The sequence below is a fragment of the Genypterus blacodes genome, unplaced genomic scaffold (assembly GCF_046128005.1).
Source record: "Genypterus blacodes isolate CSIRO-AG114 ecotype Tasmania unplaced genomic scaffold, CSIRO-AGI_Gbla_v1 ptg000072l_1, whole genome shotgun sequence".
In the NCBI taxonomy this organism is placed as follows: domain Eukaryota; kingdom Metazoa; phylum Chordata; class Actinopteri; order Ophidiiformes; family Ophidiidae; genus Genypterus; species Genypterus blacodes.
Window position 1 is genome coordinate 1,959,331 of NW_027466882.1, and position 18,765 is coordinate 1,978,095.

At 39.3% G+C, this 18,765-nt stretch overlaps 1 protein-coding gene across 1 annotated transcript; it reads left to right on the top strand.

The window, feature by feature from the left end:
• Positions 1–12,260: 12,260 nt before the first annotated feature.
• ilf2 (interleukin enhancer binding factor 2) lies at positions 12,261–18,763 on the top strand. Its single transcript, XM_076157152.1, has 15 exons — positions 12,261–12,392; positions 12,994–13,053; positions 13,484–13,526; positions 14,302–14,406; positions 14,561–14,638; positions 15,305–15,407; positions 15,875–15,940; positions 16,044–16,160; positions 16,274–16,352; positions 16,435–16,522; positions 16,832–16,893; positions 16,985–17,099; positions 17,820–17,910; positions 18,308–18,472; positions 18,563–18,763. Exons 1-14 carry the CDS (start codon positions 12,388–12,390, stop codon positions 18,457–18,459), a joined length of 1,164 nt encoding a protein of 387 aa, XP_076013267.1. The 5' UTR covers positions 12,261–12,387; the 3' UTR covers positions 18,460–18,472; positions 18,563–18,763.
• Positions 18,764–18,765: the final 2 nt, after the last annotated feature.

The window sequence follows — 18,765 nt, forward strand, 5'->3', positions numbered from 1 at the left end:
ACTTTCACTTTCTCTGGCCTCTTATTCAGAAGTTATGCAGTATCACAATGTGACCAGCAGATGGTGGTGACAGCACAACTTTCAGATTTTACCCTGTAAATGTCTTCTATCGCGCACTTCCAGGTGAAAATCACGGATCACTGTACTGTGATGTAAGGGACTAAACTGAATTTAAAGCTGTACTATGTAAGATTTGTATGTAAACATAGTGTCTTCTCTGCTTATTAAAGGAGCTGAGATCACAGACAACAAACACAAACAACATCCGAGCCACTGAGAATACTAACTGTAGAGTAATTAGATTGAACTAAACGGAAGTTGTTTTTCTTTGAACTTTGTGGGTTTATAAAGAGAGATGACGGCTCATGATGCAGAGTTTCATGTAAAGGTGTCAAAGGGTTGTGTGGTGGTTTAGTTTCACTCTCATTTTGTAATATATTAGTTCACAAACACTGTTATTAAATACAGAGTCAACACAATTGAACGCTTGTTCACACAGTTGGGCCGTGTGTCAGTATGTGTTCATGTCTCTAGTCTGGGGTTTTCATTATCTCATTCCAGAATTGAGATGATTTAGACTCTCAAAATGTGTTAAACATATCACATTGTGGAGCTGTGCAGCCACAGAGCCTCACTTTGACGTGAGTGTGTCACTAACTACACTGGCGTTCCATCAGCTGCATTTGGACTTTTATAGACGTTCTTTCCATTGTCAACTTCAGACGGATTGCAAGAAGTATCAAATTCTGTAAATTATGACAAAATCAGTCATAGATGCATCTAGGCACGCAATGTTTTGAAGTGTGGCGTTCATCAGTATGAACCATTGTGTGTAATATAGGCCTAAATGAGATCGGTTCATAAGTTGGATGTTCGTCCCACGGAAACTTCCCACTGAGAAGTTCAAACCTCATGTTCTGAGCTCCAAAATGGGTGAATCACCGTGTGAGCTCAGCAAAAATGTGCACTTAATGAAGGACTCACAACAAGTAAATCATTTTTCTCCTGCTTTTCAAAGGTTTGGTTCAATCATTTCCATAAGTCTGTTGCCACAGCAGGAATACAGGTCTATATATTCAATAATGACCAGTTTAGGAGCACAAAACGCTGCCTTTTAATCCTCAAATATGTCACCATGACTGTGCAAAGCAGTGAAACTGTTTTGAATTTGCGAGCTGAGTAGATTGTACAATAGATTGATGAGCCTGCAGCTTGTTGTTGAGCTCAGCAGGTGTCAGCAGAGTGCAGCAGTTAATCATTGATTTCAGATTTTTAATCCACACCTTTGCCATTGCTTGCAGATTCATATATCAATTACATATATATACTTTTTCTTCTAAAGCGTTGTTTCAATATACTGCTGCGGTCTATAGATATCATTGCATGCTGTGGCATAGTTCTATTGGGCTACAGATGTCAACCACTCAGGAGGTGACCAGACATTGTGGTTCTTTCACAGTAAATCACATCGTCTACCATGAATGAGCTGAGCTTAATTTTAACTGAAGAGGCATCCATCCATCCATCCATCTGCCACAAAAAAACAAGTTCACAACAAATAGATATTTACTTAACATTACTGCTACATCATGACTCTGCAGTAGGCTTTACTCTGTACACACCTTAATATCTCTCAATCTCAGAACTATGTAATACAATATATTGATGCAGTGGAATAAGGTTGCAAATATCATAAACCATTGGCTGGATTTACAGATACTTGGAAAGAAAAATATTTGATGTATAACTTAAGCTTCACTGGGGACGTTTACGGGAATAATTAACAGGTTATGTGCTGGAATTAATACTGGATGAGGGTGTCTGTGTGTGAGAGTGTGTCTGTGGTTTTCATCCATTCACATTGCCACATTAGTATTGTATTTGGTTACACCCTGCATTGTATTTTTAGAGTCCCTTTGTGTTCGTGCCCTTCTGTCTTGAAAGCAGCAGCAATTAATCTCCCTGTGAACAGCTCTGAGTAAATTCATGGAAGAAAGAGTAGAGTTAATGAGGGACTGCATACACAATACCAGGCACTTGTATTTGATACACATTTTATCATTTTTGATTTATACACTGATAAGCTTCTGTACAACCCTGGCCACTGAAAAGCAGAGTGGGAGTTTTTCAATAGCGCAGGCTGTGCATTTACTCTAGTGCGCCAATGGAAAACAATAGATAATGAGCTGCTAATGTCACAGGTATGTGTGTATTGTCGTCATAAATGCCAGTAAAACCCAGAGACATGCATCACCATCAAATATTTACACCCTTCAAACAGGAACCACCATTTCAGTTGTCCAACTCAGCTGATGAAAGGAAAACCCAACAAATGAGTGACCTAGAAAAGGCATTCAACCCATTATTTACCCAACATGTCTTTCCCTCAATTAGGACTTCATTAGTAGATATGATCTAGTAATCTCTCCAGTAACATGCTCTGTACCACAGTCCTTTAAAGTAGCTGAAATTAAACCACTTCAAACCACTGAAACCTACTCTTGACCCAGGCATTCTGGCCAACTACAGGCCTATATCTAACCTTTTCTTTTTCTCCAAGATCCTTGAGAGAGCAGGCGCCAATCATTTGTGTGAGTTTCCACATAAGAAATAGTTTATTTGCGGTTTTTCAGTCTGTATTTAGAGCCCAAATAGCACAGAGAGCACTGGTGAAAGTCACAAACCTCTAAATTGGACAGACACAGGACTTCTCTCTGTTGTTGTCCTGTTAGATCTTAGTGCTGCATTTGACACCATTGAGGAAATGTAATAAGCTTGTTTAAGTCCTATTTATCAGATCTATTTCAATTTGTTCATGATAATAATGAATCTTCCATGCACACGAAAGTTAGAGAGGGCATTCTGCAAGGTTCAGTTCGTGGACCAATACTATTCACTCTATATCTACCGGATTAGTAAAATCATAGCATAATAACCGATAACTCCAAGTTTTCCCTTTGTTTTAGTGCAAATAAGTACAGGTTCATATTGCAAATGTTTATTTTATTTAACTATCTTTTTACTAAACATATGATGAACAACCTCTAAATTCAGTGGTTCCCAAACTTTTTGTGAAGGGCCACCCTTCTGTAGACAAAAATCTGCCCCCTATCGCTCATTCTCCTGCGTTGTTAATAATAATATTTAGTTAAATCCCTGACAACTGGGCTCGTAGCGCTAAACTAACGGCTAGCCAAGCTAACGATGCTGATCAGCGCAAACTGTGAGCGGTGCCAACAAAAACAAACAACGGATAAGGATACAAATACAAGGAGCAATAATGTTATCTGTACGCTGCAATATGAAGGAGTATGGCCTCATTTGCCCTTCGAACTTTGCGATCTGCCGGTCTGTCTCGCTCGATCTGCCGGTCTGGCCCGCCCAGCCCGGAGCGGCTTGTGGACAAATTAAGAGAAGTTGGATAAAAAACACTGTTTTAGGTAATATTATTCGGGAACACAATACTTTATTTTCATCAATACGATACCCAACTTTACCTATCAATGAAGTCAGATGAGTCCGATCAATTAAATAAACTCTAACCATGCATAATGTCATTTGAAGAGATAAGAAATTGAGAGAATATCTGGATTTATTGAACCAGCTCAATGTTGTAGTGGGCAAGTGTAGTGTCATCACTGGTGTTGGTCTGTCTGACTCTCACAGTGATAACACAAAACGTCACGTTTGCCTCAAAGTGAATGGTTTGGTGGGGGTCAGGACCTTTACTATCAAGTAGGTCTCAATTTGTCAAAGGTGGAGATTAAGTTTCAGCCCAATACTAATGCAAGGAGGAAATACTGAATATGCATACTGCTAATTATATAGGACTCATGTGAAAAAATTACTTAAATTGTATCACACATTTTTTGTGATATTTATGAAATTAGTATGAGAAAGCCTTTGCTGTTCTATGATGAACTAAGGACTGTCCTCTTAGAAACTTCTTTAGATTGGACAGTTAGTAAACACTATAATTGTGTTTTAGGAGGGAAGCTTTCGTTTGTTGCATGTTTTTTGTGTAAAGTTTAGAAGAGCAGACTGTATGTAATTATATTAAAGTTAATGTTGTGTAATAATGTAACTTATGTAATACAGTTCTTGTTCCTTCACTGTATATTTGAGACAATCTATATCTTACCATTGCAAAATAAAACTGATACTACTGAAAATCTATCAAATAATGAATGAGCATTGAATGAATATGCACTTTAAGTACAGAATCATTTATTTTACAATCATGCAATAATAACAAAAGGCTAAAACATCAAAAACACAAATCTGGTCTTGTAATCCTCTCATGTCAGGCTGTAGCTGCTCAATAACTATTACACAGCAATGGAATATTTGCTTGATATTTAATCATAAGTGATTGGTGTGGTCGTAATCATTGTATTTATTGAACTGAAATGTTGAATAGTAATAACTATACAATAAATAACATTCCTTGATATTGGTGATCATTGAAGGATTCTGTATCTATCCAGGCTGGTCTGTGTCAGTTGGTGGAGTTCATCCATCTTCAAGTTACCACCTGGAAGAGCAACCACAACCCAGCTTTAGGTTCTATACACACACACATGAGCAATATTTCTTACCTTCAGACTTTTTGTTAATGACATGTTGTTGTTGGCAAGTCTTCAAACCAGCAGTTGTTAAGCAACATATTAGTTTAACGCCTTGCCTGCAGTATTGTAGTATCTATTATGTATGTGAATGAAAGTGCACACTAACAGGCACTCAAAGCCCAGTGTCCTTTTATTGGTCCCTGTTTGAAAACACCTTGGTGTGGCAGTCAAAGAAATTCTAATGAGTAAGCAGTGATTCAGATCTACCATTCAGAGAGTGGGAGAGGTCAGGGAGATTGTATTTATTGTGTATTTATTTGTTCAGTCATTTATCAAAAGGTTAACATCAGATAAAAACCAAGCATCTCCCAAATAACGGTTCTGCAGGAGGAAGAAAACTCTGCTTTGTTTTAACGTTGGTGACAATGCATATTTGAGATGATCCAATAGGCTTTTGAAAGAAATTTGAAAGACATTTCATAAATTTAAAGGTAGGAGGACTCCTTTCTTAATTATTCTTAAAATATATGCGCTTAAATTGGCTCATGCCAAGGCCCAATAGTCCACTGACCAACAGCCCACATATGATTGCTATTAAGACGCTGCCATTAATTACAAAACATCTCGGTTTCAAAATGTGATGGAAATTGTGAAAACAATGTTATCTTAGTGCACATCTCACCAACTGTATAGGAGTGACATTGAATGAGGTACACTGGTATAAGGGGAGTGAAATTGCATTTAATCATATGAAGGAGCATTGTTGCTCAGACCAGCAAAACAAACCATAAACTGTTGTAGAGTGTAGAGAGTAGAATTCAATTATTTGAATTTAGGCATTGCAGAAAATATGTTGGGATCAAATTATCCAAGGTCATCTGAACCTCAAAGTTATAGAGTGACATTGGAGGTTACTTGGCTACCTGTTGATCCATCACTCGCCTCATCATCATCAAGCTCTTTAGGGATTCACTGCATAGAAGCCAGCTTTGTTCTTCTTGGGTGTGTCCCCCTGTGGAAATATTTATCAAAGATGAAGTCATAAATACAACCCTTTGAAAATGCAAATGATTGCATCCCCTGAAAATCTCTCAAACCAAATAGTCATTCAATTATTTCATATAAAACTTGTCAAATAGAAACAAAAACTGCATAATTTTACAAATCTTAACATTACATGAGTGTGCTTACCATAATGACTGGGGTTGACACTGGTTTATGTGTCTGTGGAGGTTGGGGAGAGTATACAGGCAGAGGGTCCTGGGGAAGTTGTTTCTTTTCAGAGATTGGATAATATGGATCCTGAGCAGTATCCATGTTGCTGCTTTCCGGATTCTTGCAACACCATCGAAGCACCTGATGTTCCATCAAATCATCAAAAAAGATTTTAAAACATCTGATGCAGCCCAGCATGTGTGTGTAGAGCAACAAAATGGATGGTAAATATGCAGGGCTGTGATTCTGAAGAACCAGAATATAACTACAGAACAATTACAATCAACATGAGCTCCTGCCGAACAGAGACCAGATATAAAAAAAACTGACGTGCTCTCTGTCAAAAGTTGATGATACTCAGGACTGCAAAGGACACATCACACAAAATTTTCTTTTCCCTCCTAATTGTGTGCTTATACATCAAACGGTTCCCATGAAAATACAATATAGTTGCTTGTGGTCAACATATTGGTCCAAATGGTTCAAATTGTGATAACAGACATTTCTCAGTTGCTGACACTGTGTTATTATATCAGATAAAGTATCACAAATAACATTTGTGATGGCTGTATTCAACTCAAGTTATGAGAGGTACTGTAGGTCATGCACAATAACAGAACACTGGTACACCTGAACTGCTGTGTGACTTGTAAGAAACTTGCATTCAAATACATTTCAGACTTTGACTTTCGATAGCCCCTAAAATAGGCAGTCTGGGATTGACCAAAACTGAAACAGAAAACACAAACAAAACAGACCAAACTAAGCAGCTGGGAGAATGCAATGTTAATGTTAATGTTAATCTGTTGATAACTCACCATCATGATAAATATAATTATGAGCAGTAACAAGATGGCAGCAGCTAATACTAATAGAGCAATGCCCCATCCAGGCACCCAGTCACTGTTGCTTCCGTCGCCACCAGCTGAGGTCGCTGGGTTAGTGGGATCTTCTGTGAGAATGTCGTTTGGATTTGTGTGGTTGCTTAATGAATGTGCAGTTGTAGTTTTGTTTGCTGCTGGGTCGGGTGTTGGATTGCTTCCACTTGATGTGTAAATGTCACTATGATTTGCAGTATTGGCCTTGGTTGTTGAAACCACTGTGGAGATGTTTGTCGGTGTAGGATCTGCTTTTGTAGGTGCTGTGATTGCTGTACTTGTATGTGTTGTGATTGTTGTAGGTTGTGGTATTGTGGTAGTGGTGGGTGTAGTAGTTGTAGGGGTTGTGTTTCTTGGCTTTGTGGTAGTGGATGTAATGGTTGTATGTATTGTGGTAGTAGTTGTAGTAGTTCTTTGTGTTGTGGTTGTACTAGATTGGGTAGTTGTAGTAGGTTGTGTTGTTGTTGTTTTAGTAGTAGTTGTTGTGGGTGTTGTAGTAGTAGTAGGTTGGGTTGTTGTGGTACTGATAGTTGTAGTAATTGTAGTGGGTGGGGTTGTTGTGGTAGTAGTAGTTGTAGGTGTTGTGGTTGTAGTAGTTGTAGGTGTTGTGGTTGTGGTAGTAGTTGTAGGTGTTGTGATTGTAGTAGTTGTAGGTGTTGTGGTAGTGGTAGTTGTTGTGGTAGTGGTAGTGGTAGTTGTAGGTGTTGTGGTTGTAGTAGTTGTAGGTGTAGGTGTTGTGGTAGTGGTAGTAGTAGTTGTAGTAACAGGTAATTCAGCTCGTGTTGGTGGTAAATCTACAGGAAAAAATAAACATTGATTACAAAGGTAAACAATGTATATATTACTCTCGAGATAAAAATTGGAATATATGTAGACAATTAAATCTTACTTTTTGTAAATTCCTCATTAAATTGGAGAGTGTGGGGTTGAACTTTGTTGACATTGTCAAGAAACACAAACCTGACAATGAATTGATTGATGGCAAGTGTGTTGAAGACTATTGTTGCATTTGCAATTACTGATCCAGATCTGTCAATATATACAATAATGTTAGTGCAACAAAACAAACATAGAACACATTATATGTCATTGGAACTGTTGTCACTTGATAGGTTACTGTGCTCCTCAACATTTAATCTGTTGTGGTCAACAGTTCACTTTTTCACATCTTGTAATGGTCAAGAATAATACAATGTGCAGCGGAATGTACTGCACAGAAGTTTCTGCTATGAAAAAGGAACCTGCACAACCACTAATAGAAGTTGTGTCTCATCTGACAGCATGTTACACTCAGTGCACAGTTTCTCCATGGATAAAAAAAAGACAATACCTGAAAGTAATTGCCGCAATTCCTCCGTAGGACTTGTATGTTGGACATACAAAGATGTCCTCACATGCAAACACACTATGAAGCTGAATTACAAAGACAGATCAATTGTATTTTACTGTGAAACAGAGTTGATCAGAAGTTACTATACCATGTACTGGATTCTGTATGAATGATTTGTGTGTGTAATGCAGTAATTCAGATTGGGTGCATATCACATGAGTTGCACAGTAAAGCGTTTCCATCATTGTATACTGAAAATGGGTGCATGTACAGAATAAACAATCTCTGGAAATGTGTCTGAATTGTCTGTGTTGATGGTGTGATTTCAGTGCCAATAAAGCATATCAAAAACAAATTGCAATTACAATTGTGTGACTTATGTTGACTAACAATTGTAGGAGGAGGTACAAAAAGAAAATAATTTAAAATAGACAAAAAGCTTGTGGGTAATTGGCCTGTATGGATGGATGTGACAGACCAATGAATTTTAGGAAAAATCATTTAGATCCTATGACTCATGGCATTCAATGATTATAGGCCAACCTGAATTTGTGGTGATTACAGCACCACCATCAGCCTGACTAGTGCCAGAACTTTATGAATTCTTCCCTGGATGTTCCCTGCACGTTCAACCTGCCCACCAAATTTCACTGAAACCCCCATTATCCCGACAGACACAACCTATTTGGAAGAGCTAACAATGGAAACACAATGGATTTCTTTCAAAGATGAGCTCATGTCAGCTCTCTCACATGTTAGACATTAGTTAGTAAGATGAGCTGATGAGCTGATTTTTTGCTATACTGCAGTAAGAATGCAAAGGACTGCTGAAGCATATTACGCTGCAATGAGTCTGCACACGCAGTAATTGCCATGGCTGCTGTCCATAACCAGTTCAGCATCCACCTACTCGCCAGACTTGGCAACTGAAGACTTTCATCTCTTCCCAAATATACAAATAATTTAGTTTTTTTTACCTCAGATCAGATAGGGAAGAGAATTCTGGACAGCCAACAAAAAAACTTGAGATGAAGCTAAAACCCCTTCAGTTTTCCACAAGTGTGTGTGTGTGAGTTGGAAAGCAGATAATGATAGAAAATAATTAACACCTTAATGCAATGACATCACTCTGTGCTAGGCTCAGGATTTATCAGTCAACCTGCAATAATTTATTGTCACACTGCCTTTAAAATGTTCTATTTAACATGTTAAAAATGCATATCAATGAAACATTATATTTATGTCCTCCACCACCCCAAAAGTGTAATAAACACTTTTCTTTTATTAATTGGTGCAGGCTTTGGTAAAGGTAACAGTTGTTTTGTATCTGTTATGTAATGAAAGCTTATTCATCTTACCACATCATCTACTTCTTTAAACATGGTCTGATACTCCACAGATGCTGGGTTCTGCATTGCAGGGGTGAACTCTCTGTTGGTGATTTCCATATGCAGAAAGAAAGCCGTCCGCTGAGCAGAGCTGAGCTGCTGAGACTGGACAGACGGGAGGCCTGCAGTGACATACAACAGTCGAATTTACCTCTTATACTCTTATTTCCCCACATTTGTTATTATATATCTAAAGGAAGCCCACAGACAGACAGAAAGCAACGGCCCAGAGGAAATACATCATTAGATCAAGTCATTTTATTTCCTATCTTCTTCCACTTAGTGGTTCTCGTTCACGCTCTGCTAATTGTGCTCTTCTGTCTTTTCTGTGCAGCCACTTTCATATTAACACTGATATATTTTTACTGACAAAACCTCAGCAATTGCTTGGATTTTACTCCAGTGTCAGAATATCCTTGCATCCGATTGCAACATTCCCCAGCCTCCCACATCCCGATCTCAATGTCCCAATGCATTGCGTTTATTATATTATATATTACTTGTTATGTTGTGAAATTAGGCTAAATACTGAAAAGGCGTATGAAGTAGGAAAATGCGCTTACTTGAGTCACATGCAATGAGTGTTTTCTCTGCTTTTAGTATAATTGCTGTATGTTATGGTTGCAGCAGTCAGCGTAGATCTCCATTTACAGCACAGTGATATTCTGACAGGCCATTAATAATAGTAAATTTCTTACCTAAAATGCAAATAATCAGTAAGCACAGAGTGTTGTTCCAAATCCATCTCAAATGATCCCCCATTTTGGTGAACGTCAGTCAAATTGGGTTCAGTATTGCTTGATTTCTGGAATTCTGTTGTTTTCTTGTTTTATAAATGTGGTTGTCGTCTTTAATCTGCAGGGTTTTATTCTTTCAGATCAACAATGGGCAGAGCTCAGAGGCAGGCCCGGAAATGAATCACATCCCTTTGATATTACCTACTCATTCACACATACAGTCAGATCTGCCCCGTCCACACCCTCAGTGTTTGCTCTTTGATTGGAGAAATCATCTTAATGTGGTTCTTGTAAATATTTGGTTCATATAAACTTTGTGTTACAATTATTATCTAATCTGAAGTTTAAGTGTAAAACTGGAGAGGTATGATGCCTGTTGTATATCTCAGTGTTAGCCTGAATGTCACAGTAAAAGCTTTGCAAGATTACTTTTTGTTTACTGTCAACAATAAAACCTCCCGAAGAAAGCAACACTCCCAAACACTTTCCAACTCCGTCAGCACCGCCGGCCTGCCATCTGCTAGCACTACTACAATGGCCCTTAGAAGTAAAGTAAAAAGGTCTTACACACACACACACACATGCATTACAGAGGGGTCAACGCAGGGCAGCCATGATACGGCGCCTGTGGAGCAGTTTTGGGTCCTTGTGTGTGGACAAGTAGAGAGACATGTTCTATTGAAGTATGTCATAAGGGTTGGATGGAAATCCATTAAATATGTCACAAAACAGTCATAGTGGATGACTGACCTCTCACTTCACTGTGCTTCATAAATATCATGTGTGTGTTATGATGTGTGTATGTGAGCCCCTTCTACTCCACATGGAAGTAACTGACTAATGCATTAAATTTGTTGAACACATGTTGTATGTCCTGGTCTTGTTCAGAAGGTCAAATGAAAAAGGATAAAAGGGACGACATCAGTTCAGCATGAAGCGAGTGGAGAGTCATATGAGCACATGTTTTCTCACAAGTTTAACCTATTTTTGCCTTTTTTAGGCTTTGCTCTATGTGTGGGTGTGGAAGTGAGCAAAACAAGTCCAATGGAAATAAGTAAACTAATGACACTCTGAACATTTTTAGATTAGATGAGATTAGATTCAACTTTTCTGTCATTGCGTATGTCACAGGTACAAGCAACAGAATGCAGATAGCATCTAACCAGAAGTGCGATAATTGAATAATATATGATACAGGGATTAAATAATTTACTATATGTTAAACAGATGTTTATACACATGCTAATAATATCTATTCTATTTCTGTTGCCAAAATTATTAGACTCATATTTTAGTAAATACTAGGCCTCAGTCCTGCAAAATCAGAATCAGAATCAGAATCAGAATGCTTTATTTGCCAATTAAGTTTACACTTAAGAGGAATTTGCTGTGGTTCTAGGTGTGAACGTATAACATATAGAAAAGACAACAGAAAACAACATATAAAACAACATAAAACAACATGTACAAACAGCAGCTCGGTGAATACTAAAATTAAAAACACACACAATTGAATAAGTAAACTAAAAGAATGCTGATGAATAAAGTGTTAAAAAACGTGCAGGGAATTATTGTAATAAATTAATTTAAGACTACTGTTAAATAAAGTGAATGTGCAGTGGTTTATTATGAGTCAGTGGAAGACTTGAAAAAAAAAACTTGAATGAATTTGGAATATTTCACTTTCTCATTAATACTAGTTTGGTTTAGTGTAGTATAGTGTAGTGCAGTGTAGTTTAGTGTAGTGTAGTTTAGTTTAGTTTAGTTTAGTTTAGTTTAGTTCAGTTTAGTGTAGTTAGGGAGCTAGAATCAAACAGGAGAAAGCATCATAAACCTGATGAAGAATAATACACACAGGACTCAATGACATACTGCATTGAATTGCACACTGAACTGCAGGGTCTACTTGGAAAAGTACTCTAGAATATCTTGCAGACATTCATCCAGTCATCCATTTCTTAAAGGAAACAGGTTTAGCGAGAATTAGTAGTTTCAGTCAGGCTACTGCTTCCCCCTCCAGTCCACATAGGGGCGGTAATGCACCGATGAGCTGGTCTGTCAACCACAGATCTTGAAGTATAAGAAGAGGCAGCTTTGTATACTAATGGTACTACCGGCCGCGCTACAGTAGGTGGCAGTGTTCACCTTACAGTTTGGTTGGTAAACTGTTATTAACCAAAAGAAGGAGAAGTGAAACAGCCGAACCGGTCAGAAACACGACCGACACTTCTCTTCTAATCGGCTCTATTAATTTCCAAAACGTCTTACGCAATGAGGTGATTCTATTTGATCTGTCTGCATTATTAATGCACGTCAATTTTGATACATTTCCTCATACTGACTGTCGTCTAGTTTTAAGTTGTAGTATCACTGGTTAGCTTATCTGTGTATTGTGTGCGTGATAGCTAGCTATGTATTAACGACAAAGAACAGAGATGATGCTTTTACTTTCGGAACTACGGAAGAAATGTACACGAATTGATGCAATTTAAGAACAAACCAACAGACCACATGGCTATGTAGCCCGGTAGCTAGGCGTTCGATGAATGAATTCAAACTGGCGTGTGTGGTTCATTTAGCATCTGACTGAATGGGTGCAAGCGATACGTTTACATGTCTTATTTATTGCCTTAAACGAAATACAATAGTAATCTAACGTCCAATTCAATTAGTAATGATGGGATAGTATGCTCTACTGTGTAATCTTTCATGTCTCTATTTTCTTAATGTTTTATAAGCTTGTTTTTGTCCTCCTTGCAGCTATTTCTTTCCTTATTAGACTATGGAATACTTGAACATTTGTCTGTGAAAGCTGCTTTTTGTATCAGCACGACCTTCTTTCTTCTCTGACATGTCTGATTGTGTGTTTTTGTCCAGAGGAGACCGAGGCAGGGGCCGGGGAGGCCGATTCGGCTCCCGGGGAGGACTGGTGCAGGGGTGAGTTCAGCCTCCAATGCTGTCAGCTAGAGACGATCATTTACTATATGACATAATGATGGAAGAATGAGGAGAAAACAGAGACTCCACACAGAGGAAGGGAAGGAACAGCTGTGTCTAGAAGGGCCCTCAGAAAGAATACACTCCTCTGCCAAGACCGGTCAAATCTGTGTTCTGAAATCACATGTTATATAGTTTTCATGCATCAGATCTTTAGATGAACCTTCATGAACGAATAATACAATCGCTATTGTTGATTCGGTTACATTGATTGGATACTAATCAGTGAAATGAGAGCTGAGATGTGATGATATTTGAACAGGACAGAATGTAAATAATAAGTGTAGTACCAGGATTTGTTATCCAAAATACACTGTTGCAGTCAGAATTGCTAAAAAAATATTCTTATAATCTTCATTTCTGTTTTTAGGTATCGTCCATTTGTGCCACACATCCCATTTGATTTCTATGTGGTGAGTAATGATGATTGTTTATAATTGAGAAGCGACTTGAACAGGAGAAAGATGAAAAGTCTGAGCCACAAACGCTTTTGAGGTCCAATCAAACTATGAATGGAACATCATGGAACCTTTCAGCCATGTGCAGTATCTTGTAGTACTGAGTGATTTAATGGCCTGTATGTTTAAATCCTGCGTGACTTTGTTATACAGCATGATACAGTCTGTCCTATCAGACCATGCAGGGACGCAGTTAAAGGGGTTTTATAAATGTTAAATGATTTTTGTAGTAATTGCGTTCAAACTAGGTCACTGATAAGTAAATTGGAGCATTGTTGAGATTATATTTCACTTATCAGGTCTGTAGGCCTTTGAATCAAGCTTATGGAACTACTTATGCACGCTACTGTCCTCAACAGCGCAAAGATAGTAATTTAACATGCAACAATAACATCTAAACATATCTAATGGATCCCCAAATAGAACAACGTTATGCGACTTTAAATGCTCTATTATCTCCTCCGCATTCTCTGAGCTGCTACATTGTGGGGTAATTTAGCACATCGTGTGAGGAAAACACTTTCTAAAGATACTTCAAACGATTGTGCCCTTAAAATATTAGGGTCCCAATAATTTTGTCCAGGTCATTTTCAATTGCATTATGTAGTGTCAGCTAAAAAAAAAATCTGGATTGCAGTCCAATTTTTAAAGAGGTTTCAAAATACCCAAGTGCATTTCCAGTGACTGTTCAGCACACACAGTATGAGTGTATATTGTTTTGTTTCTCCAGTGTGAGATGGCCTTTCCCAGAGTCAAGCCTGCAGGTGATGAGACCTCTTTCAGCGAGAGTCTGCTGAAGAGGAACCAGGATTTAAGCCCCACACCTGCAGAACAGGTGAGAGACCCTGAAGGCACCACATCCATTTACTTTTACTGTTACACGTACAGTACATTTACATGTCATATTTTCATACTCTTTGACAAATCAAGTTGTTTGTTCATTGATTGAATGATGATGTTACTAACGGGTCTTTTTCCTCTGCTTTTAGTCGTCCATCTTGTCCCTGGTTACAAAGATCAACAATGTCATCGATAACCTTATTGTTGCTCCTGGCAACTTTGAAGTGGTGAGTCATGTTATTGACACTGCTCACTTAAAGATGAATTACAGAATTTCTGTGTCACTGTAGTGCTGATCAGTGTTTTTCAGATCATCAATCGTGTCATTGCATGCGTGTTTCTCTTAATGAGAAGGAAGATGGCAATAACTCGTCTCTACAGTCACTTTACCTTCACTAGTTCTCTCCGGTTTATTATTACAAGAACTACCACAGGCCCCATGCCTCTGCCACCATCTTCCCATGCCACAAAATGCAAAGAGCTCGGCAGCATATTTCCATACAACACAGTATCACAACTACTGAATGTGTCATAACATGCTGGTGGTTCTCAAACTTCTTTGTACCTTTTTGGACAATTAAGTTAAACCTTTATTTTAAATTTAACATGACGTGACAAGTTTCTGTCACGTATGTCATTAAATTGCTCCAACAGTATGTCGTAGTTTCAAACTACAACCCAAAGTTTAAGAGGAATTGAAATCACTTTGCTAGAAATGTGAACAATCAAGAGAAACCATTGCAAAGAATAACAAGTGCAGATATTTGACTCTGATAGGTCAGTTTAATCAGGAATAGTTAGTTCTAATTTGTTGTTGTTGGAGCCAGTGAACATTATTGGCGAGTAAACAATGATCAAACGGTTGATGATGTGTTTTCCTCTGGTCCCTGCAGCAAATTGAGGAGGTGCGTCAGGTGGGCTCTTATAAGAAGGGCACAATGACCACAGGACACAACGTTGCCGACCTAGTGGTGATCCTCAAGATCCTGCCTACATGTGAGTGGACCATAGGGTTTGATGTAGGGGTGTAATGGTTAAAGGTTCACAATCTGTAACATTTGGAACACGTGTTACATGTGTTCCATTCCCTAAAAGGCAATTGTTTCATTTTAGATAACAAAATGTTGTTTATTTTTGAGATAAGTTTGGGTTTAGTTTTGTTTATCTTGTGATTCTAAGTGATTTAGTTACAGGAAAAAGGGAAATGTGTTATGGAATGTTTTTCTTTCACCAAATGTGTACTGAACCCTGGCACAACATTGTGACCCCTTGTTGTATTGGACTCAGGCAGCACCCTTGGGTTACAGGTTTGGGTTCAGTTCAGAATATCAGGCACAGGTCAAGCTCCAATCCAAACATCCTCCATTCTCTGTGTAGCTCAGGTTCTGTTCTAATGTAAATAGGATTCACAGTCACAAAATGATGTACAGCCTCTATAATCCGTGTGTTTCTCTACATTATAGTGGAAGCTGTTGCTGCTCTGGGCAACAAAGTAGTGGAGACGCTACGCACACAGGACCCAGCTGAAGGTAAATACATTTGCTTATTAAAGAGCTGTGTGTATATGCAGGATATTGTAGTTATATGTTTATGTAGTTGATTGACCCCCTCACTGTGTGTGTTGGTGCTCAGTGCTCTCCATGCTGACCAATGAGACGGGCTTTGAGATCAGCTCGGCCGACGCCACCGTCAAGATCCTCATCACAACGGTCCCCCCCAATCTGCGCAAGCTGGACCCTGAACTACACTGTATGAGCTTACCTGCACATGTACACACACACAAACACACACTTACAATGTTCAGGGTTGTGGTGTGTGTTAAAGTGTGAGTGTAAAGTGTGTGTGTTTGTTTGTTTCTTCAGTGGACATCAAGGTGCTCCAGAGCGCCCTCGCTGCCATCCGTCACGCCCGCTGGTTTGAGGAGAACGCCTCACAGTCCACGTGAGAATGCCTCTTTTCAGTTTTCCCAGTGTTTCCGAGCATAAACGACCACAATGACCTCTGACGCCCCCGTACTTTACAGGGTCAAAGTGCTGATCCGCCTCCTGAAGGACCTGAGATTGCTCTTCCCTGGGTTTGAACCCCTCACGCCCTGGATCCTGGACCTGCTAGTAAGTCCACATCTATGTTGCTTCGCACTTACTGTGCTTAAATGTTTGGTCAAACACAAAAATTCATAAAACACAAATTTACTTGATTACCAAAGTCACTTGTGCGTTGCAGTAGTTCCCAAATTTGTAGGGCCTTAAAAGAGCGATCGATTGTGCATTATAAACCAATCGTGTGTGTGTGTGTGTGTGTGTGTGTGTGTGTGTGTGTGTGTGTGTGTGTGTGTGTGTGTGTGTGTGTGTGTGTGTGTGTGTGTGTGTGTGTGTGTGTGTGTGTGTGTGTGTGTGTGTGTGTGTGTGTGTGTTTTTCAGGGCCACTCTGCAGTGATGAACAACCCCTCCAGGCAGCCTCTGTCTCTGAACGTGGCTTACAGGTTGGCTTTCAGTGACGTCTGAAACGTGTGTGTGTCTCTCTCTCTCTCTCTCAACTTTCTGTCACACTCATGCTTGTATTGCATTTTGAAGGCGCTGCCTGCAGATGCTGGCCGCCGGCCTCTTTCTGCCCGGCTCTGTGGGCATCACCGACCCCTGTGAGAGCGGGAACTTCAGAGTCCACACAGTCATGACTTTGGAACAGCAGGTGAGTTCATCTCATCGCTTCACCACACAAGGATGTGAGGCAGTTGACAACGGGACATGACTGTACTCTGTGTTATGATGCGCATCTTTAAGGACAGGTTAACACAAACGTCACCTGTTCCTACTCTGCCGTAAAGCCTGCAGGGTCTCAGCATTGCCAGGGTGGGATTCCTGTTTGTTGTTGATTTGGTTATGTCCACCCTATTCCCCTTATGTACTCCTATACCTAATTAAATGAGAAAGAAAACAGTGGTTGAGTAATAGAAGGTACTTGACATTTCTTGAGAGTATATAACATCTTTACATCTCCTACCAAGTGTTGCATTGAACTAGGAATGCATTTCTTGTGGAAAATGGGCTGCGATCGCAAACGTTGAAATTTTGGTCAAATGCTGAACAAGTGAAGTGTGAAAAGTGTTCTCCGAACCTGGAAACAAACCAAGAACCTTATGATTTCAAGACAACTGCTCGACCATCCTGAGCCACGGCACAATTAAGCAGAGATTAAAATACATTTCAACTTCCTTCAGCCCTTCATACTTTCAGGTATAGAAACCATTCAAACATTTTTCAGACTTTAACACTTCAACGCTGCAATCGGAGCCTTTTCTTTAGAGAACGCATTTCTGATTACTCGTTTGATTGGTGGTATAGGTAATACCATTGGAACATTTGGCAAAAAGGTTGACTTTGTGTTTGTGTGTATTGTGTTTCTCTGCAGGACATGGTGTGTTTCACAGCCCAGACTCTGGTGAGGGTGCTGTCTCATGGAGGTTACCGGAAGATTCTGGGCCTTGAGGGAGACGCGAGCTGTAAGCAACACACGTCTTTATGCAGGCACATAGCCTCTATCTGAAAGTATACTCCCTCATAGTAAGGAAACTGGAGGATTTCATCAAATTAGCAGTTAATTTGGAACCCCGAAGTAGAGTAAACTCCAAAGCAAATTGGCTAGAAAGTCAATTATGAATCGATCAGCCATTAAATTTAGTCCGACAAGAAACCAAGAACTCTTACAATGAGACAATGGTATATACAACTGTATATACCAATTATAAATCAACAATTCTACCGTAAATGTAATTTTGCTGGAACTCTTTTACTTGTGTGGTATGTTTAAGACACAAACTAAAGTGTCCAATCTTAATATTGACCCAGAGGAATCTAAGCTTTCTGACTCTGACCCTGGTTGGCCGATGTCTCTTACAGATCTGGCATCAGAGATGTCCACATGGGACGGCGTGATCGTCACTCCATCAGAGAAGGCCTACGAGAAGCCTCCAGAGAGGAAGGAGGAGGAAGACGAAGCCCTGGACGAGGGAGGAGACGGAGAGGACGACAGCATGGAGACCCAGGAGTGAAGAGGAGTTTCAGGTAGGAGCACCTTAGTATTTCACCAATGCATTCAGCGATGTCATTTGATGTTAAATTGAATATTTAAATGTAACACTTTTCTTTCCACAGTTGGCCTTGACATTTTTGGAGCCTTTTTTTCCATCACCTGCTATTTTATAGACGCTCCTGATGTGGACCAGAGGACACCAGCAGCTGAGGCTCCATTTGTGTTCAGGAAGATGAAATGGTCCGATTCTGTGTCGGTTTTTATATTTTGTTTTTACCTTTCCCCTGTAACTGTACCATCCCCTATTAAATGTTTTTTATTTATC

Excerpts from the sequence above, each read along its gene's own strand:
- ilf2 (XM_076157152.1), top strand. Across the intron at positions 13,054-13,483 it reads CGGGGAGGACTGGTGCAGGG|GTATCGTCCATTTGTGCCAC; the intron begins GTGAGTTCAGCC and ends TTCTGTTTTTAG. Across the intron at positions 17,100-17,819 it reads TCATGACTTTGGAACAGCAG|GACATGGTGTGTTTCACAGC; the intron begins GTGAGTTCATCT and ends GTTTCTCTGCAG.